The sequence below is a fragment of the Agelaius phoeniceus genome, chromosome 35, assembly GCF_051311805.1.
Source record: "Agelaius phoeniceus isolate bAgePho1 chromosome 35, bAgePho1.hap1, whole genome shotgun sequence".
Lineage (NCBI taxonomy): Eukaryota > Metazoa > Chordata > Aves > Passeriformes > Icteridae > Agelaius > Agelaius phoeniceus.
Window position 1 is genome coordinate 28,313 of NC_135299.1, and position 17,683 is coordinate 45,995.

General features: G+C 41.9%; 2 protein-coding genes across 3 annotated transcripts in view; both read right to left on the reverse strand.

Moving 5' to 3' along the window:
* LOC143696457 (uncharacterized) overlaps window positions 1-15,181 on the reverse strand; it is a 34,421-nt gene extending 19,240 nt beyond the window's left edge. The window contains exons 1-16 of one of the 2 annotated variants that reach the window (XR_013185918.1): window positions 14,728-15,172; window positions 14,608-14,649; window positions 14,421-14,527; window positions 14,257-14,337; window positions 13,106-14,179; window positions 13,000-13,027; window positions 12,817-12,912; window positions 12,590-12,670; window positions 12,351-12,513; window positions 11,408-11,470; window positions 11,290-11,331; window positions 11,152-11,195; window positions 11,007-11,050; window positions 10,885-10,925; window positions 9,264-10,803; window positions 8,149-8,581 (exon numbers count right to left, since the gene is read on the reverse strand). Coding sequence is in view for 1 of the 2 variants with exons in the window: in XM_077192763.1 (XP_077048878.1) it covers window positions 11,152-11,195; window positions 11,290-11,331; window positions 11,408-11,470; window positions 12,351-12,368 (167 nt within the window). In the remaining variant the exon portion in view is untranslated. Of the gene's footprint in view, window positions 1-8,148; window positions 8,582-9,263; window positions 10,804-10,884; window positions 10,926-11,006; window positions 11,051-11,151; window positions 11,196-11,289; window positions 11,332-11,407; window positions 11,471-12,350; window positions 12,514-12,589; window positions 12,671-12,816; window positions 12,913-12,999; window positions 13,028-13,105; window positions 14,180-14,256; window positions 14,338-14,420; window positions 14,528-14,607; window positions 14,650-14,727 lie in introns of those variants that run through there. The other variant, XM_077192763.1, reaches the window with a different exon arrangement.
* Window positions 15,182-15,190: 9 nt separating this feature from the next.
* Window positions 15,191-16,970, reverse strand: LOC143696456 (uncharacterized). Its single transcript, XM_077192761.1, has 5 exons — window positions 16,365-16,970; window positions 16,244-16,285; window positions 16,057-16,163; window positions 15,896-15,973; window positions 15,191-15,818 (listed from the first exon to the last, which is right to left on the reverse strand). Exons 1-5 carry the CDS (start codon window positions 16,405-16,407, stop codon window positions 15,687-15,689), a joined length of 402 nt encoding a protein of 133 aa, XP_077048876.1. The 5' UTR covers window positions 16,408-16,970; the 3' UTR covers window positions 15,191-15,686.
* Between the last annotated feature and the right edge of the window lie 713 nt (window positions 16,971-17,683).

Here is a 17,683-nt window from a genome sequence, read left to right on the forward strand (position 1 = left end):
ATCAAATACACCTGCTGTGGGTTGCAACCTCACGGGCCTGGGAGGTGGGAGTATAAGCCATACTGGACCTCTGTTATTCCTGCTTCTGGCACTCATTTGTTCTCTTTTCCCTTTCGGGATACCAGCAAGATCGTGTCACAAATGCTGCAGAAAGCATCACGTGGAAAGAAACCAAAGTTCCTCTTTAACTACACACACCTATGTCAACAGCCACTGTTATAACCCATCCAAATTAAGAACCTGTAGGCAAAACGGAATAAATTATTGGATTACAAGAAACTTAGGAAAAAGTGGTAATAGATTTGGAATTGAATGTCTAAAAGGAGAGAGATGGATTTGTTTTACATTTAATCTTGAAGATATGGTTCAAGAAGATTTGGTAAAAAAAACAAATAATAAACAAAAAAGTAAAACCAGCACAGCAATTGAACTCTGTATTGACCCCAAATTATCTATTGAGTTGTATTACAAGACTCCAAGCAGTTATAGAAATGATAGCAAATGGAGCTGCCCAGGCTTAGAGTTCTTATCAAGTCAGCTAAGCCAAACAAAACCTGTAGGGTATCAGAATAGGTTGGCTTTAGACTATTTATTGGCCAAAGAAGGGGGTGTTTGTAGAAAGTTGAATATATCAAATTGTTGAAATTGATAAGCACAGAAAAGTCATTCTAGAAAAAGCAAAAGAAATCAAAGAAGAAAAAAAAATATATATGTGCATATAATAACTGAGGTACCAGTCCAAAAATTAGAAAACAATGTTAAAACCTAGCTGGTAGGGTAATGTATTAGAAGAAATTAAGGTCTTTCATTTTATGTGTTACAACTGGTTTTATATTTCTTCCTTGTGTAATCCCCTGTTTTATTTTGCCAGCATAGTCCAGAAGATGCAAGTAGATAACAAATATTGCTCAAGCCAAAGGATTTACAAAGAATAAGAGTGGGGATTGTGAAAAATGCAGGTATTTTATGATTGGCTTTTCGGAAATATTAAAATGAATATTATATGTGTTGTGTTAGAAAGTAATGCTGTATTAATTCTCTTAAGTAGTGTGTTAAATATAGTTATAGGTAACAAAAACTGTTAAAATAGAAACGATGCTATGTAAGATACTTTTTTTAAAGAAAGGACTTGCAGCGAGATAGCGGCCAAAGGACACCTGGATCTTTCAGAGAAAAATAATTTATTGCCCTCTTATCAGAAGAAACGAACTTCTTCCTGCCTCCAAGGCACCGTTAGGATTAGAAGGAAGAAGTGGATGATGAGCAGACAGAATCCTGTATTTGAATGGAATTTATGCATCATGTATGAAGTGTATGACTCTGCAACAGGCTATTGCTTTTAAGGGTTAATCCTTTGTTAACGGGGGTCCTTTTTCGGGCTCATGCTGCCCAGAAAAAGGTACCCGGATGTCCGTAACTCTTTGTTTTTGTTGTCTCATGTTGTCCTAATTCAAATTGTCCAAATTATTATTACTCTAATTGTATGACTATTTTTATAACCATTTTATTACTATGAAACTTTCAAAAATTTTAAAAGCAAGTGATTGGCGTTTTTCACACCAGTCTGTTAGTTGAAAATTATCAAAAGATTTTTGTGAGTTTTCTAATTTTGGCATTAATGCTGGCGAATTTTCAGGGTTTACTGTCTAATTTTGGGTCGAGAAATCTGTCCCAAACACTGAGGGGACTCTGGAGCTATTTGGGAACAGTTCTTTTTTGAAATTCTTTTGTGTTGGGATCAAAGGGCTGGCATTTGCAGGGGCAAAATAATTCTCTGTCTGTCCTGTATTTATTAAAGCAGCTGTCATATTCCAACCTCCTCCTCCTCCTCCTCCTCGTCGCACGGTTTGTGTGCATGGATGTGGCTGTGCAGACGAATCGTGACACAAAGTAGTCCCACTGGGTGCTAGGAGTGTGGAAGGCGAAAACGCGGAGGCACATCAGGTATCGGTTGCTCAGGGTTACGCGCTGCAGGGGGATCTCTCGGTGCCCGGCAGAAGGAGAGACGCGGAAGGATACATGCAAGGCGCTGCAGTTTTCCCCTGCTTTGGTGCCGTGTATAGACGCAGTGGCGGCAGAAGTGGCGTGACAGGGCACAGGGATGCCGGCTGTGGCCGGACAGCGGCACGCAGCGGCTCGGAACCGGGACCGGGCTGTGCCAAAGCTGCGGCGAAAGCAGTGGGGGGTGGCGGCGGGGCCGTGGAGATAGAACTGCACATGCGTGTGGCTGATCCCGGAAGCAGCGCTGTGGTTCGATGAGTCGGCGCAGAGTGATATCGCTGGTGCTGGGATTGTAGCAACTGCGCATGCGTGGGTTCCGTCACTGCCATGGCAGCGCAGGCAGTCATCATGGTGGCGGGCGGGCCGGGGCGTGCAGGAGGCAGCGGAGCTGCGGGAACGGGAACGGGGCTGGGGCTGCGGCCGTGGAAGGGAACGCTGGGACGTCCGTGGTTGCAGGAGGCGGCGGAGCCACGCCATCCAGCAGCTCTCAAGCGGGAGGGTGCGGTGGGGAAGGCGCAGCTCGGCCCGTCATGCAGCGGCGGCGGCAGGAGAGGGGAAGCGACCACGGGCGGCGCTGACGGGAGGCTGGGCTGGAGTCTGCGGCGCCAGCATGGGGTGCCTTGGGTGGCTGGGGCGCCCCGGTAAGACAGTCATTAAAACACCCTAAAAATTATTTTAAAAGCCCTGAAAAAGCCCTAAAGGTATCCTAAACATTTCCAGAGAATTCCTAAAAAACTCCTGCAAAAAAACCCCTAAAATATCCCTAAAAATCCCTGAAAAATCACCTGAAAGACCCTAAAAAACTGTTTAACCCCTACCTGTAACACTGTGGCCTCCAAACATCATCTCTACCTATTAATCGGGGTAACTGCAAGACCCTCAAACACCACCACAATCACCAGCTTGAGTTGGTCTGGACAGCACCAAATAAAATAAAATAAAATAAAAAGCTTAATAAAAAGAAAAATTAAAAATAAAAATTAAATAAAAAATAAAATAAAATAAAATAACTGCTTTAAAAATGGGAAAATAAAAAAATAGAAAATTAAAAAAAAAAAGCTTTAAAAACAGTAAAATTAAAACTAAAAATTAAAAAAAGAAAATAAAAAAATAAAAGAAATGCTTTAAAAATAGAAAAATTAAAACTAAAAATGAAATAAAAATTAAATTAAAAAAATAAAAGAAATGCTTTAAAAATAAAAAAAATCAAAACTAAAAAATTAAATAAAAAATAAAATTAAAAAATAAAATAAATGCTTTAAAAAAAGAAAAAGCAAAACTAAAAATAAATAAAAAGTAAAATTAAAATAAAATAAATGTTTAAAAATAAAAAAATTAAAACTAAAAATTAAATAAAAAATAAAAAAAGCTTTAAAAATAGAAAGATCAAAAATAAAAATTAAATAAAAAATAAAAAATAAAAAAAAGCCTTAAAAATAGAAAAAATAAAACTAAAAATGAAATAAAAATTAAATTAAAAAAATAAAAGAAATGCTTTAAAAATAAAAAAAATCAAAACTAAAAAATTAAATAAAAAATAAAATTAAAAAATAAAATAAATGCTTTAAAAAAAGAAAAAGCAAAACTAAAAATAAATAAAAAGTAAAATTAAAATAAAATAAATGTTTAAAAATAAAAAAATTAAAACTAAAAATTAAATAAAAAATAAAAAAGCTTTAAAAATAGAAAGATCAAAAATAAAAATTAAATAAAAAATAAAAAATAAAAAAAGCCTTAAAAATAGAAAAAATAAAACTAAAAATGAAATAAAAATTAAATTAAAAAAATAAAATAAATGCTTAAAAAATAGAAAAAGCAAAAAATACAAATGAAATAAAAAATAAAATTAACAAGATAAAATAAATAGTTTAAAAATAAAAAATTAAAACTAAAAATGAAATAAAAAATAAAATTAAAAAATAAAATAAATGTTTTAAAAAAAATTAAAACTAAAAATTAAAAAGAAATACAAAAAAGCTATAAAAATAGAAATACCAAAAAAAATTAAATAAAAAATAAAAAATAATAAATGCTTTAAAAATAAAAAACTCAAAACTAAAAATTAAATAAAAACGTAAATTAAAAAAATAAAATAAATGCTTTAAAAATAGAAAGAGCAAAAAATAAAAATGAAATAAAATATAAAATTTAAAAAATTAAATAAATAGTTTAAAAATAAAAAATTAAAGCTAAAAATGAAATAAAAAATAAAGTTAAAAAATAAAAAAAAGCTTTAAAAATAGAAAAATTAAAACAAAAAATTAAATAAAAAATAAAAAAAGCTTTAAAAATAGAAAGATCAAAAATAGAAAATAAAATAAAAAATAAAAAAAGCTTTAAAAATAGAAAAAGCAAAAAATAAAACATGAAATAAAAAATAATATTAAAAATAAAATAAATGCTTAAAAAAAATTGAAACAAAAAATTAAATAAAAAATAAAATTAAAAAATAAAATAAAAAGCTTTAAAAATTGAAAAATCAAAAATAAAAATTAAATAAAAAGTAAAAAATAAAAAAATGCTTTAAAAATAAAAAAATCAAAAATTAAAAAATAACTAAAAACTAAAAAAAAATAAATGCTTTAAAAATAGATAAAGCAAAAATAAATATGAAATAAAAAATAATATTAAAAAATAAAATAAATAGTTTATAAATAAAAAATGAAAACTAAAAAATAAAAAATAAAATTAAAAAAAATAAATGCTTTAAAAAAATAAAACAAAAAATAAATTAAAAAAAATTAAAAAATAAAACAAAAACCTTTAAAAATAGATAAATCAAAAATAAAAATTAAAAAAAAATCTAAAAAAAGCTTTAAAAAAAAAACCTCAAAACTAAAAATTAAGATAAAAATAAAAAAAATCTAAAAGATGCTTTAAAAATATAAAAATTAAAACTAAAAATGAAAAAAAAGAAAATTAAAAAATAAAATAAATGCTTTAAAATATACAAATTAAAACTTAAAAAAGGTAAAAAAAAAGCTTTAAAAATAGGAAAGTTAAAAAAATATTAAATAAAAATTAAATTAAAAAAAAATTTAATTAAAAATAATTAAAAACAAAACTAAAATCCGTAAAGTGCCGTAAAAGTTCCATAAAAGGTAGTGTCGTAAAGCGCGACTGTCGTAAAAGGTGCGGTTTTACGACAGTCGCGCTTTACGGCAGTTTTGCGACAGTCGCGCTTTACGGCACCTTTTACGACAGTCGCGCTTTACGGCACCTTTTACGACAGTCGCTCTTTACGGCCACTTTTACGACAGTTTTACGACAGTCGCGCTTTACGGCGCCTTTTACGACAGTCTCGCTTTACGGCACCTTTTGCGACAGTCTCGCTTTACGGCAACTTTTACGACAGTCGCGCTTTACGGCAGTTTTACGACAGTTTTGCGACAGTCTCGCTTTACGGCACGTTTTACGACAGTCGCGTTTTACGACAGTCGCACTTTACGGCACCTTTTACGACAGTCGCGCTTTACGGCACCTTTTACGACAGTTTTACGACAGTCGCGCTTTACGGCACCGTTTACGACAGTTTTATGGAAATTTTACGGCACTTTACAGCACTTTAAAGTTTTTATTTTGTTTTTCATGTATTTTTAATTAATTTTTTTTTAATTTTTCTATTTTTAAAGCTTTTTCTTTTTTTTAATTTTATTTGTTTTTATTTTTAATTTTCCTATTTTTAAAGCTTTTTATATGATTTTTTAAATTTTTTTAAATTTAATTTTTCTTTTTTCAAAGCTTTTTATTTTTTTAATTTTGTTTTTTATTTAATTTTTATTATTCTATTTTTAAGGCTTTTTATTTTTTTAATTTTATTTTTTATTTATTTTTATTTTTAATTTTCCTATTTTTAAACCTTTTTGTTTTTTTAATTTTTTTTTATTTTTAAAGCATTTATTTTATTTTTTAAATATTTATATTTAATTTTTAAGTTTTCTATTATTAAAGGTTTTTATTTTTTAAAATTTATTTTTAATTTTTTTTTAATTTTTCTCTTTTTAAACTTTTTTAATTTTTTTTTTAATTTTTCTATTTTTAAAGCTTTTTATTTTATTTATTTTTATTTAATTTTTATATTTAATTTTTTTTATTTTTAAAGCATTTATTATATTTTTTAATTTTGCTTTTTTTTGAATGCTTATTTTTAATTTTTCTATTTTAAAAGCATTTATTTGATTTTTAAATTTTTTTTATTAATTTTTAACTTTTCTATTTTTAAAGCTTTTTAAATATTTTTTTTTGTTTTTATTTTTAATTTTTCTTTTTTTAAAGCTTTTTTTTAAGTTTTCTATTTTTAAAGCATTTATTTTCTTAATTTTGTTTTTTATTTTTCTATTTTTAATTTTTGTATTTTTAAAGCATTTATTTTTTAATTTTGTTTTTTATTTTATGTTATATTTATTTTTTCTATTTTTAAAGCAGTTATTTTTTAATTTTGTTTTTTATTTAATTTTTACTTTTTAAATTTTCTATTTTTAAAGTTTTTGATTTTTAAATTTTATTTTTTATTTATTTTTATTCTTAATTTTTTTATTTTTAAAGGACTTATTTTTTAATTTTATTTCTTTTTTATTTTTATTTTCAATTTTTCTATTTTCAAAGCTTTTTTATTGTTTAATTTTATTTTTTATTTAATTTTTATTTTTAATTTTATATTTTGAAACCTTTTTTTTATTTTTTACTTTATTTTTTATTTCTATTATTAATTTTTCTATTTTTAAACCTTTTAATTTTATTAATTTTTTATTTAATTTTTATATTTAATTTTTCTATTTTTAAAGCATTTATTTTTTTTAATTTTGTTTTGTATTAAATTTTTATTTTTAATTTTTCTATTTTTAAAGCATTTTTTAAAATTTATTTTTAATTTAATTTTTATTTTTAATTTTTCTCTTTTTAAAGCATTTTATTTTTTTAATTTTATTTTTATTTCTAATTTTTCTATTTTTAAAGCATTTATTTTTTTAATTTTGTTTTTTATTTAATTTTTATATTTTTCTATTTTTAAAGCTTTTTATTTTATTTTATTTGGTGTTTTTCAGACCAATTTAAGGTGGTGATTGTGGTGGTGTTTGAGGGTCTTGCATTACGGCACTGTAAAGTGCCGTACAATTTTATGGAACTTGTACGGCACTTTACAGCACTTTACAGGTTTGGGGTTTTTTTTATTTGTTTTTAATTAATTTTGTTATTTTATTTATTTTTATTTTTAATTTTTCTATTTTTAAAGCATTTTATTACATTTTATTTGGTGCTGCCCAAACCTGCTGTAGTGCATTTTTATACTTTGTAATACTTTGAAGTCATTTTGTTTTGTATCCCCATATTTTTCCCAAATGGTTTATCCCAAACTGTACCCTCCTCCCTTTACCTGTGTTATCCCTCTCCCAGGATGAGATCATCCCCAAACCCCCACCCTGGCTCTCTGTCAATCACTCAGCCTCCCATCCCCTCCATCCAGAAGTTTCGGTCCAAATCGTCGAGTGATCAGCCAGAGGCTGGGAGTCAGCCCCCCAAGCCTTGCCCCGTACGCTGTCCTGTATGTCCATCCCCCAGCATCCATCCCTTAGGGTCACTTAATGGTTGGTAGGATGTTATCTACCTTCGGTTTCCATCTCCCTTTAAATGTAACCTTGGCACATCTCCCGGGGGGCTCTCGGCAGGAGGCCCCGAGGTGCAGGAGCTCCTTTGGGACTCCTAATAAAACCTTGCATTAACCCCTGCTAAGAGTCGGCCCTTTATCTTCTACCGCTGTCTCTGGTGTCTCTTCTGCTGCAAAAGCGACCAGCCCAGGTGCCCTCAGTACCCTCAGGGCACAGAGGGTGTCTGCCCCCAGCCCAGGTGCCCTCATTACCCTCAGGGCACAGAGAGTGTCTGCCCCCAGCCCAGGTGCCCTCAGTACCCTCGGGGCACAGAGAGTGTCTCCCCCCAGCCCAGGTGCCCTCAGTACCCTCGGGGCACAGAGAGTGTCTGCCCCCAGCCCAGGTGCCCTCAGTACCCTCGGGTGTCTCCCCGCTGTCGGCCGTGTCAGGGCTGCCGACTCGGGACTGGCCGAGGGTTACTGAGAGGCTCGCACAAACCCGCTCGGCCGCTGATTGTGGTGGTGTTTGAGGGTCCTCCAGGACAAGGGAGGAGATGAGAATCTTGACTCCCCCTTTCAGAAGGCTGAAATATTATTGTATGATCTCTATTATATTAAAAGAAAATGAGATATTAGAACTACACTAAAAGAGCAAGGAGACATCAGAAAGCTGGAAAGGAATGAATAATAAATACCTGGGACTGCTCACAGCCCTGACACAGCTGGACCATGATTGGTCATCAAGTAGAAACAACGCACAGGAGACCAACCCAAGATGCCCCTGTTGCTAAACCATCTCCAGCCCACACTCCACAGCCAGCAGATTGTTTATTGGTTCCATTTCTGTTCTGAGGCTTCTCAGGAGAAAAATCCCAGCGAAAGGATTTTCATCAAACACGTCAGTGCCAGGTGATGGCACAGGCAGCATCGGCCGGCCGAGGTCACTGTGTCATCCCTGCCAGCCCAGGTGTCACAGCAAGGAGGAGAAAGTTCACCCTGCAATACAGAGCAATACAACACACCACACATATTAACACAAGATGATAACCTTTTTCTATTTCCATTACATGTGGATTTATTGTTACAGGAAACCCAAAACAACAAAAGCACACAGAAAACAACACTCATCTACCATTAACACCCCCTTCACATGACACACAAACTCACCATCCCTCTCATCACAACTGCTAAATTACACCCCAGCAATCCTTGCTCCTCGGGAACATGGTTGCCAGGAGCCACCAAAAATTCCTCCTGCCTGACAAAAACCCCGGTGCCTGGACGGTCCACGCCCAAACTTTGGCGATGAATGTCGCCTCACAGACCGACCAGGACCGGGGAAAAAAAACCCAGCCAGGGGGAAAAAAAAAAGAAAAAAAAAACCAGCCGGGGGGGGGGGGGGGCGGGTGGGGGGGTAAACCCGGCTGGGGATTTTTTACTCTAAATTTACAAATGAGTTGAAAAACCTGAAAAGCAACAGTCACACACACAAGGTTAAATCCAGTCAGCATGCGCTCACACACGCAGAGACGAGCAGACACAGACAGACACAGGCACGTGCTCTCACACACAGGCTCACGCACGCAGAGACGAGCAGACAGACAGACACAGACACAGACACATGCTCTCACACACGCTCATGCACTCCTCCCATTTAAACGTTCCCTGCGGCCCTTACTCGAGACGCTGAAGAGAGCGCTTCCACGCTTCTTCTGGCTGCTGCTCCTTGACGTCAAATGGTAGATTCTGGGGAAATCAGTAGTCTCGGGGACCTGTGAGACGACAGGAAGCGGTCAACGAGTGGCTGACAGCTAGGACTTGTCCGCACTCTGACCGATAAATTTTCTATCCAAAACCCCATAAAAGACAGATGAACAGTAAAGTCTTTATAACTCTTCTACCTAACTGTGACTACGTGCCAGGGCAGGGCAGCTCCGACCATAAGTGGTACAACATGAGTACACACAATAAAAGCAGATGCATACAGTGCAAGTGTACATGGAGTGTAAGTCCATACAATATAAGCCAGCATAGGTACACACAATGTAAGTACATACAGTATAAGTACATACAGTGTAAGCCAACATAGGTAAACGCAATGTAAGTACATACAGTATAAACCAGCATAGGTACAAACAATGTAAGTACATACAGTATAAGCCAGGACTTGAGACAGCTCTCTGGAAGATACTAATTCTTGAGCCCTGTACCCTTTGAGAAAATGGAACCTATAGAACTGCTGCAGTCACGTGAGGAGGGTGTAAGACGCTCCCTCAGGAAGTCCAAGAGAATGGCATGGAGAAAAAGGCACTACCAAAGCCGGTAGTGAGAAGGAAGATGGATGAGAACATCTTGTCCCTTTGAGACACTCCAGTCTCAAAGAGTCAAAATGTACAGCTGCCGGAATAAGGGATATCCGGAAAGGAACGTGAGTAGAATATGGGCAATGTGGCACAGAATAGTGCCGATAAAGCGTTGAGACGTGACAAAGGCCTGTGACACGTAAGACAATGGACACAGACTACATAACACAGACATGGACAACATAACACGGACAACATAACACAGACACAGATGACATAACACAGAGACGAGTGACAACTGCCTGGCACTGTCCCCGTAGGGACCTGAGATTCCTAGCGCAAGATGAGCCAGAGGCTGATGATGCCAAAGGAAAGGGAGCCCTATGACGATGGCACCTATGATGATGAATGCCCTATGATGATGATGAAATGGAACTCGTCAAAAGAAGTTAGTGCCGAAGTAGTTAAGAGGATGCTCGAGAGGCTCGGCGAGCCTAGAGAAGGAAGCCGACTGCCGGGTGACCGTGGCCGTGGCTCTGGACGCGAAGGCGAGCTCCTCGGGAGAAAGGTCCATGACGACGTCGAGTCGGGGGAGGCGGACGACGCGAAGTACGCGAAAATGTGGAGATGGGTCGGAACTGCCCTGCCCGGCAAAGCCTCTGGCGAGGCTGAGGGGAAACCCTCTCCCTTTACTTCCAGAGAGCCCACCCCGCTACAGACCTGTCCCCTAAGCTGACATCAGATTGCCTCCTGTGAGAGTAAAGGCTATTCCCCTTCTCCCAGCCACTGGCCCCGACACTTAGCTTTTGGAAGAGGAGCGGACGAAATCCATCCTCGGTCGGACGTGGAGATGCTCTCTGTGTGTGCTTCGGTGCTGCCGTTTCCAAGCTTTGGCTACGAGCCTCCTCAGGGTACCTGAGACAAAACAGAAAACCTGACTATTGCCCTCAACAACAGTAATCCCCGGGACTCCTCCGCACCACTGCCCCGGCTCACCTCAAATCTTGATTTCGCTCTGGAGGCTGCCCGGAAGATACCTGCGAAAAGAAAAGGTACACGCTTAGCGTGCTGCTGTGTGACGCTCACCTATGGGTCAGCCTGCCGAAACCCCGACTCACCTGCCCTCCTCTGTTCCTTGGCGTGCCTAGGGCAGCAACAGCACCTGCAATGAAACAAAGCAGAAAAGCATGCTGAGACACTGTGAAAACACAACCTCCCAAATCTGACAAGGATGCCACACCGATACCTTAAGCTCTGACCCACCTGGCATAGGCGTGCTCGGCCAGGATAAATGGCAAGTGGATCACCTAAAATAAAAAAAAAAATAGGAGATGCTTAGAGCTGCCCCAAAACTGAGACATCAGCAATAACAACTGCTTCTGTACGCTACTCAATGCTCACCTCGCCCACTCGGCCTTGACTACTGCTCTCGGCCTTGACCTCCTAAAAAGAGAGACAAAGAACAATGCTGTAACGGGCACCATTTATGCTTCCTCTGCAGAGAGAAACATGGACTCACCTGCTCGGGGGAAACCCCGCATCTGGGATGGGGGGCTCTGCCCTGGATTTTATCCTTCTGCATCTGAAAGAAAGTTAGGACAAAAGTCAAAGAGCTGCAGGATAACTTAAGAGCTCCAGATATCTTGTGTCCAGCTACAAATCCCACCTAGAGTGCAACTACACCCCACATTACAAACTTCAAGTCCCCGGGACTTCTCCTATTGCACCAGGCTATGGGGCAGGGCAGAGCAGCTCCGGCACAAATGTGTGTGCAGACACCCGTGACACAGGACAGGACGTGACAGACAACGGGGACACAACACGGACAGAAATCTCCTGGCACGGAAAATGGCTGCAAGGACTGAGAGAATGCAAAAGGAGATGACCAAGGTGAGACCGATGGTGAGCTGATGAGGCTCAGAGAACCCTGGAGGAAGAAGATGCTAAGCGAATGATTTATTCCAAGAACTGCAAAGATGGATGCCCGAGAATCCTACGGCCAGAAGCCTCTGCCTGCCCTCACGTTCTTTCCAGTCCTAGTCCGCCATAATGGATCCTGGCGGGGCACAGCTGTCCATACAGCTAAGAACAAGACCTGAAAAGACACCTGACCGGATGCTTCTAAAGAGACAAGAGAGTCTGATGCCTGTCTGAGCTCCTGAGCCTAAAGTTCTATGGCCTGGGTGCCAGGCCGAGGAATGCAGAGATCACAGATGCTAACAATGATGCCAGGGTCTCTGACAAGCCCCTCATAGGGCTAAGGTAAAAGACATGACATATCCAAACAACACATAATACACAAAAGACAAGTGACACGATACACACCGGGACTGCTCTGCCCTGCGCACCTCAGCACTGGGACCCAAAGTCAGGCTTTGCTTCTATGGGGCCTAAGGGGTCGCTTCATGGACATCCCCCCATCTCCAAAGGGGACTCAAAAACCCCTCCCGGTGGGTCCCTACCCTGCGCCCCGCTTTCATCCCCTCTGTGGGTCGTGGCCTTCTACTTATCTCTCGCACAGCTGGGGATGCAGGTCCGTGTCAGGTGCAAAAGAAGGCAGCCTCAACATCTGGGAAGTTCCTGCTGGCACTGTTGTTCAACAACTCCCTGTTGTTTCTTAGTCAGCTACATGAAAGAAATCCAAATATCAATGCACAATCTCTGCAGCACACTGGCCAAACCCAACAATTCTGCCACTCACCGTTTTCCCAAGAATGCCCGGCTCCTGGGGCCGCACCCTTCGGCTGCGCTCCGAGGCTGATGCCATTGTCACGGGGTAAGCCTGGGGTAAGAGAAGATGAGGTGATTTGGCATCGCTGAAACCTGAGCGGACCCTCGCTCCTCCTCCCTACTTCCCCGACTCACCACAACTCCTGGGCAGGCCACCTGGATGGCACCTTGAAATAGCAGAGTTCAGGGCTTCCTCACCTGGTCCTGTAACGCATCCACAGGGCTCGCACGTGCAGGGAACCCGGTGCATCGGCCGGCTGGTGACGGGGGCTTGGCAGGCTCCGAGTGGATTGCCTAAACCACAAAAAAGAGAATGGAAACTTAGAGCTGCACCAGAAACTGAGACCTGAGCAATAACAGCTACTTCTCTCCACTGCTCACCTTGACTGCTGATACCCAGATTTCCTTCCTAAAAAGAAAGACAAACAACAGAGCTGTCACAGAGTCACCACGTACACTTCTGCTGCAGAGACAAATGGTGCCTCACCTGCTCGGGGGAAACCACTCACCCGGGATCGGGCCCTCTGGCACAGATTTAATCCACCTGAATCTGAAAACAAAGTTAGGACAAGAGTCAAACTGTTGCAGGATAACTTAAGAGCTCCAAATATCTTGTGTCCATCTAGAGTCCAACTACACCCCACATTACAAACTTCAAGTCCCCGGGACTTCTCCTATTGCACCAGGCTATGCGGCAGGGCAGAGCAGCTCCGGCACAAATGTGTGTGCACACACCCGTGACACAGGACAGGACGTGACAGACAACGGGGACACAACACGGACAGAAATCTCTGGGCAAGGAAAATGACTGCAAGGACTGAGAAGATGCCAAAGGAGATGAGCGAGGGGAGACCGATGGTGAGCTGATGAGGCTCAGAGAAACCTGGAGGAAGAAGATGCTAACCGAATGATTTATTCCAAGAACTGCAAAGATGGATGCCCGAGAATCCTACGGCCAGAAGCCCCTGCCTGCCCTCACATTCTTTCCAGTCCTAGTCCGCCATAATGGATCCTGGCGGGACATAGCTGTCCATACAGCTCAGAACAAGACCTGAAAAGACACCTGACCGGATGCTTCTAAAGAGACAAGAGAGTCTGATGCCTGTCTGAGCTCCCAAGTTCAAAGTTCTATGGCCTGGGTGCCAGGCCGAGGAATGCAGAGATCGCAGATGCTAACAATGATGCCAGGGTTTCTGACAGGCCCCTCCAAGGCCTAAGGTAAAGGACATGACACATCCAAATACACATAATACACAAAAGACAAGTGACACAATACACACCGGGACTGCTCTGCCCTGCGCGCCTCAGCGCTGTGATGAAAAGTCAGGCTTTGCTTTTATGGGGCCTAAGGGGCCACTTCATGGACACGCCCATCTCCAAAGGAGACTCAAAAACCCCTCCCAGTAATTCCCAAACCAGCCCCCTGCTTTCATCCCCTCTGTGGGTCGTGGCCCTCTACTTATCTCTCGCACTGCTGGGGATGCCGGTCTCGGGTGCGAAGAAAGGCCACCTCGTCAGCTGGGAAGGTCCTGCTGGCACCGGGCTGGTGTCTCTCACACAGCTGTATTAAAGAAAACCAAACATCAGTGCCCGATCTTGGCAGCCCATCGGCCACAACCCCACAAGTCTGCTACTCACCCTGCTCCTAAGAACGCTCGGCTGCTCAGGCCGCAAGCTTCGGGCACGCTCGGAGACCGAGGCCGTCGTCACAGGGGATGCCTGGGTTGAGAGGAGATGAGGTGATTTGGCACGGCTGAAACCTGAGGGGACCCTCGCTCCTCCTCCCTACTTCCCCTACTCACCACAACTCCTCATCAGTTCCTGACCCAGAACTCAGGGCTCGCAAGGGCAGCAAACCCGGTCCATTGGCCGCTGGGGATGGGAGCCTGGCGTGCTCCGAGTGGATGGCCTAAGGCACAAAAACGAGAATGGAGACTTAGACGTGCCCCAGGAATTGAGACCTCAGAAACAAGAAATGCTACTGATCACCTTGCTCTCCTGAACTTGACTGCTGGGATCCAGATTTACTTCCTAAAAATAAAGACAAAAAACAGCGCTGAAACAGGGTCACCCTTGACACTCCCCCTGCAGAGACAAATGGTGACTGACCTGCTTGTGGGAACCCCCTCACCCAGGATGGGGGCTCCGCCATGGATGCAATGCATCTGCATCTGAAAGAAAGTTAGAACATATGTCAAACACCTGCAGAAAATCTCAAAAGCTGCAAACACCTCAGGTCAATATAGGAATAGCATCTAGAGTCCAAGGACAGCCCACATTACAAACTTCAATTCCCCAGGACTTCTCATATTGCACCAGGCTACGCGGCAGGGCAGAGCAGCTCCGGCACAAATGTGTGTGCACACACCCGTGACACAGGACAGACAGGACGTGACAGACAACGGGGACACAACACAGACAGAAATCCCCTGGCAAGGAAAATGGCTGCGAGGACTGAGAGAATGCAAAAGGAGATGACCGAGGGGAGACCGATGGTGAGCTGATGAGGCTCAGAGAAACCTGGAGGAACAAGATGCTAACCAAATGATTTATTCCAATAACTGCAAAGATGGATGCCCGAGAATCCTACAGCCAGAAGCCTCTGCCTGCCCTCACGTTCTTTCAAGTCCTAGTCCGCCATAATGGATCCTGGCGGGGCACAGCTGTCCATACAGCTCAGAACAAGACCTGAAAAGACACCTGACCGGATGCTTCTAAAGAGACAAGACAGTCTGATGCCTGTCTGAGCTCCTGAGGCAAAAGTTCTATGGCATTGGTGCCAGGCCAAGGAATGCAGAGATCGCAGATGCTAACAATGATGCCAGGGTTTCTGACAGGCCCCTCCAAGGCCTAAGGTAAAAGACATGACATATCCAAACAACACATAATACACAAAAGACAAGTGACACAATACACACCGGGACTGCTCTGCCCTGCGCGCCTCAGCGCTGTGATGAAAAGTCAGGCTTTGCTTCTATGGGGCCTAAGGGGCTGCTCCATGGACAGCACCTATCACCACAGTGGACTCAAAAACCCCTCCCAGTAATTCCCAAACCAGCCCCCTGCTTTCATCCCCTCTGTGGGTCGTGGCCCTCTACTTCTCTCTCGCACTGCTGGGGATGCCGGTCTCGGGTGCGAAGAAAGGCCGCCTCGTCAGCTGGGAAGGTCCTGCTGGCACCGGGCTGGTGTCTCTTAGACAGCTGTATTAAAGAAAACCAAACATCAGTGCCCGATCTTGGCAGCCCCTCGGCCAAAACCCCACAAGTCTGCTACTCACCCTGCTCCTAAGAACGCTCGGCTGCTCGGGCCGCACGCTTCGGGCACGCTCGGAGACCGAGGGGGTCACAGGGGGTGCCTGGGTTAAGAGGAGATGAGGTGATTTGGCATGGCTGAAACCTGAGGGGACCCTCGCTCCTCCTCCCTACTTCCCCGACTCACCGCAGCTCCTCGGCGGTTCCTGACCCGGCACACAGGGCCCATGAGAGCGGCAAACCCGGTCCATCGGCCGCTGGGGATGGGAGCCTGGCATGCTCTGAGTGGATGGCCTAAGGCACAAAAACGAGAATGGAGACTTAGACTTGCCCCAGGAATTGAGACCTTAACAACAAGAAAGGCTACTGATCACCTTGCTCTCCTGAACTTGACTGCTGGGATCCAGATTTACTTCCTAAAAATAAAGACAAAAAAACAGCGCTGAAACAGGGTCACCCTTGACACTCCCCCTGCAGAGACAAATGGTGACTGACCTGCTTGTGGGAACCCCCTCACCCAGGATGGGGGCTCTGCCATGGAGGCAATGCATCTGCACCTGAAAGAGAGTTAGAACATATGTCAAAAACCTGCAGGATAACTCAAAAACTGCAAACACCTCAGGTCAATCTAGGAATAGCATCTACAGTCCAACTACAGCCCACATTACAAACTTCAATTCCCCAGGACTTCTCATATTGCACCAGGCTATGTGGCAGGGCAGAGCAGCTCCGGCACAAATGTGTGTGCAGACACCCGTGACACAGGACAGGACATGACAGACAACGGGGACACAACACGGACAGAAATCTGGCACGGAAAATGGCTGCGAGGACTGAGAGAATGCAAAAGGAGATGACCGAGGGGAGACCAATGGTGAGCTGATGAGGCTCAGAGAATCCTGGAGGAAGAAGATGCTAACTGAATGATTTATTCCAAGAACTGCAAAGATGGATGCCCGAGAATCCTACGGCCAGAAGCCTCTGCCTGCCCTCACGTTCTTTCCAGTCCTAGTCCGCCATAATGGATCCTGGCGGGGCACAGCTGTCCGCACAGCTCAGAACAAGACCTGAAAAGACACCTGACCGGATGCTTCTAAAGAGACAAGAGAGTCTGATGCCTGTCTGAGCTCCCAAGTTCAAAGTTCTATGGCCTGGGTGCCAGGCCAAGGAATGCAGAGAGCACAGATGCTAACAATGATGCCAGGGTTTCTGACAGGCCCCTCCAAGGCCTAAGGTAAAAGACATGACATCTCTGAACACACATAATACACAAAAGACAAGTGACACGATACACACCGGGACTGCTCTGCCCTGCGCGCCTCAGCACTGTGATCCAAAGTCAGGCTTTGCTTTTATGGGGCCTAAGGGGCCGCTCCATGGACACTCCCATCTCCAAAGGAGACTCAAAAATCCCTCCCGGTGGGTCCCTACCCTGCGTGCCGCTTTCCTCCCCTCTGTGGGTTGTACCCCTCTACTTATCTCTCGCACAGCTGGGGATGCAGGTCCATGTCAGGTGCAAAAGAAGGCAGCCTCAACATCTGGGAAGTTCCTGCTGGCACTGTTGTTCAACAACTTCCTGTTGTTTCTTAGTCAGCTACATGAAAGAAATCCAAATATTAATGCATGATCTCTGCAGCACACTGGCCAAAACCCAACAACTCTGCCACTCACCGTTCTCCTAAGAATGCCCGGCTCCTGGGGCCGCGGTCCGAGGCTGATGAAAAAACAGGAACAGATGCTCAGAGTTGCAGTGGAAAGCGACACTGGAGCAATAACAACTGCTTCTGGACGCTACTCAATGCTCACCTTGACTG

Excerpts from the sequence above, each read along its gene's own strand:
- LOC143696456 (XM_077192761.1), bottom strand. The coding sequence starts at position 16,407 with ATGGCAGAGCCCCCATCCTGGGTGAGGGGGTTCCCACAAGCAG. Across the intron at positions 16,286-16,364 it reads GAGGGGGTTCCCACAAGCAG|GAAGTAAATCTGGATCCCAG; the intron begins GTCAGTCACCAT and ends CTTTATTTTTAG. Across the intron at positions 15,974-16,056 it reads GGAACCGCCGAGGAGCTGCG|GCACCCCCTGTGACCCCCTC; the intron begins GTGAGTCGGGGA and ends CTCTTAACCCAG.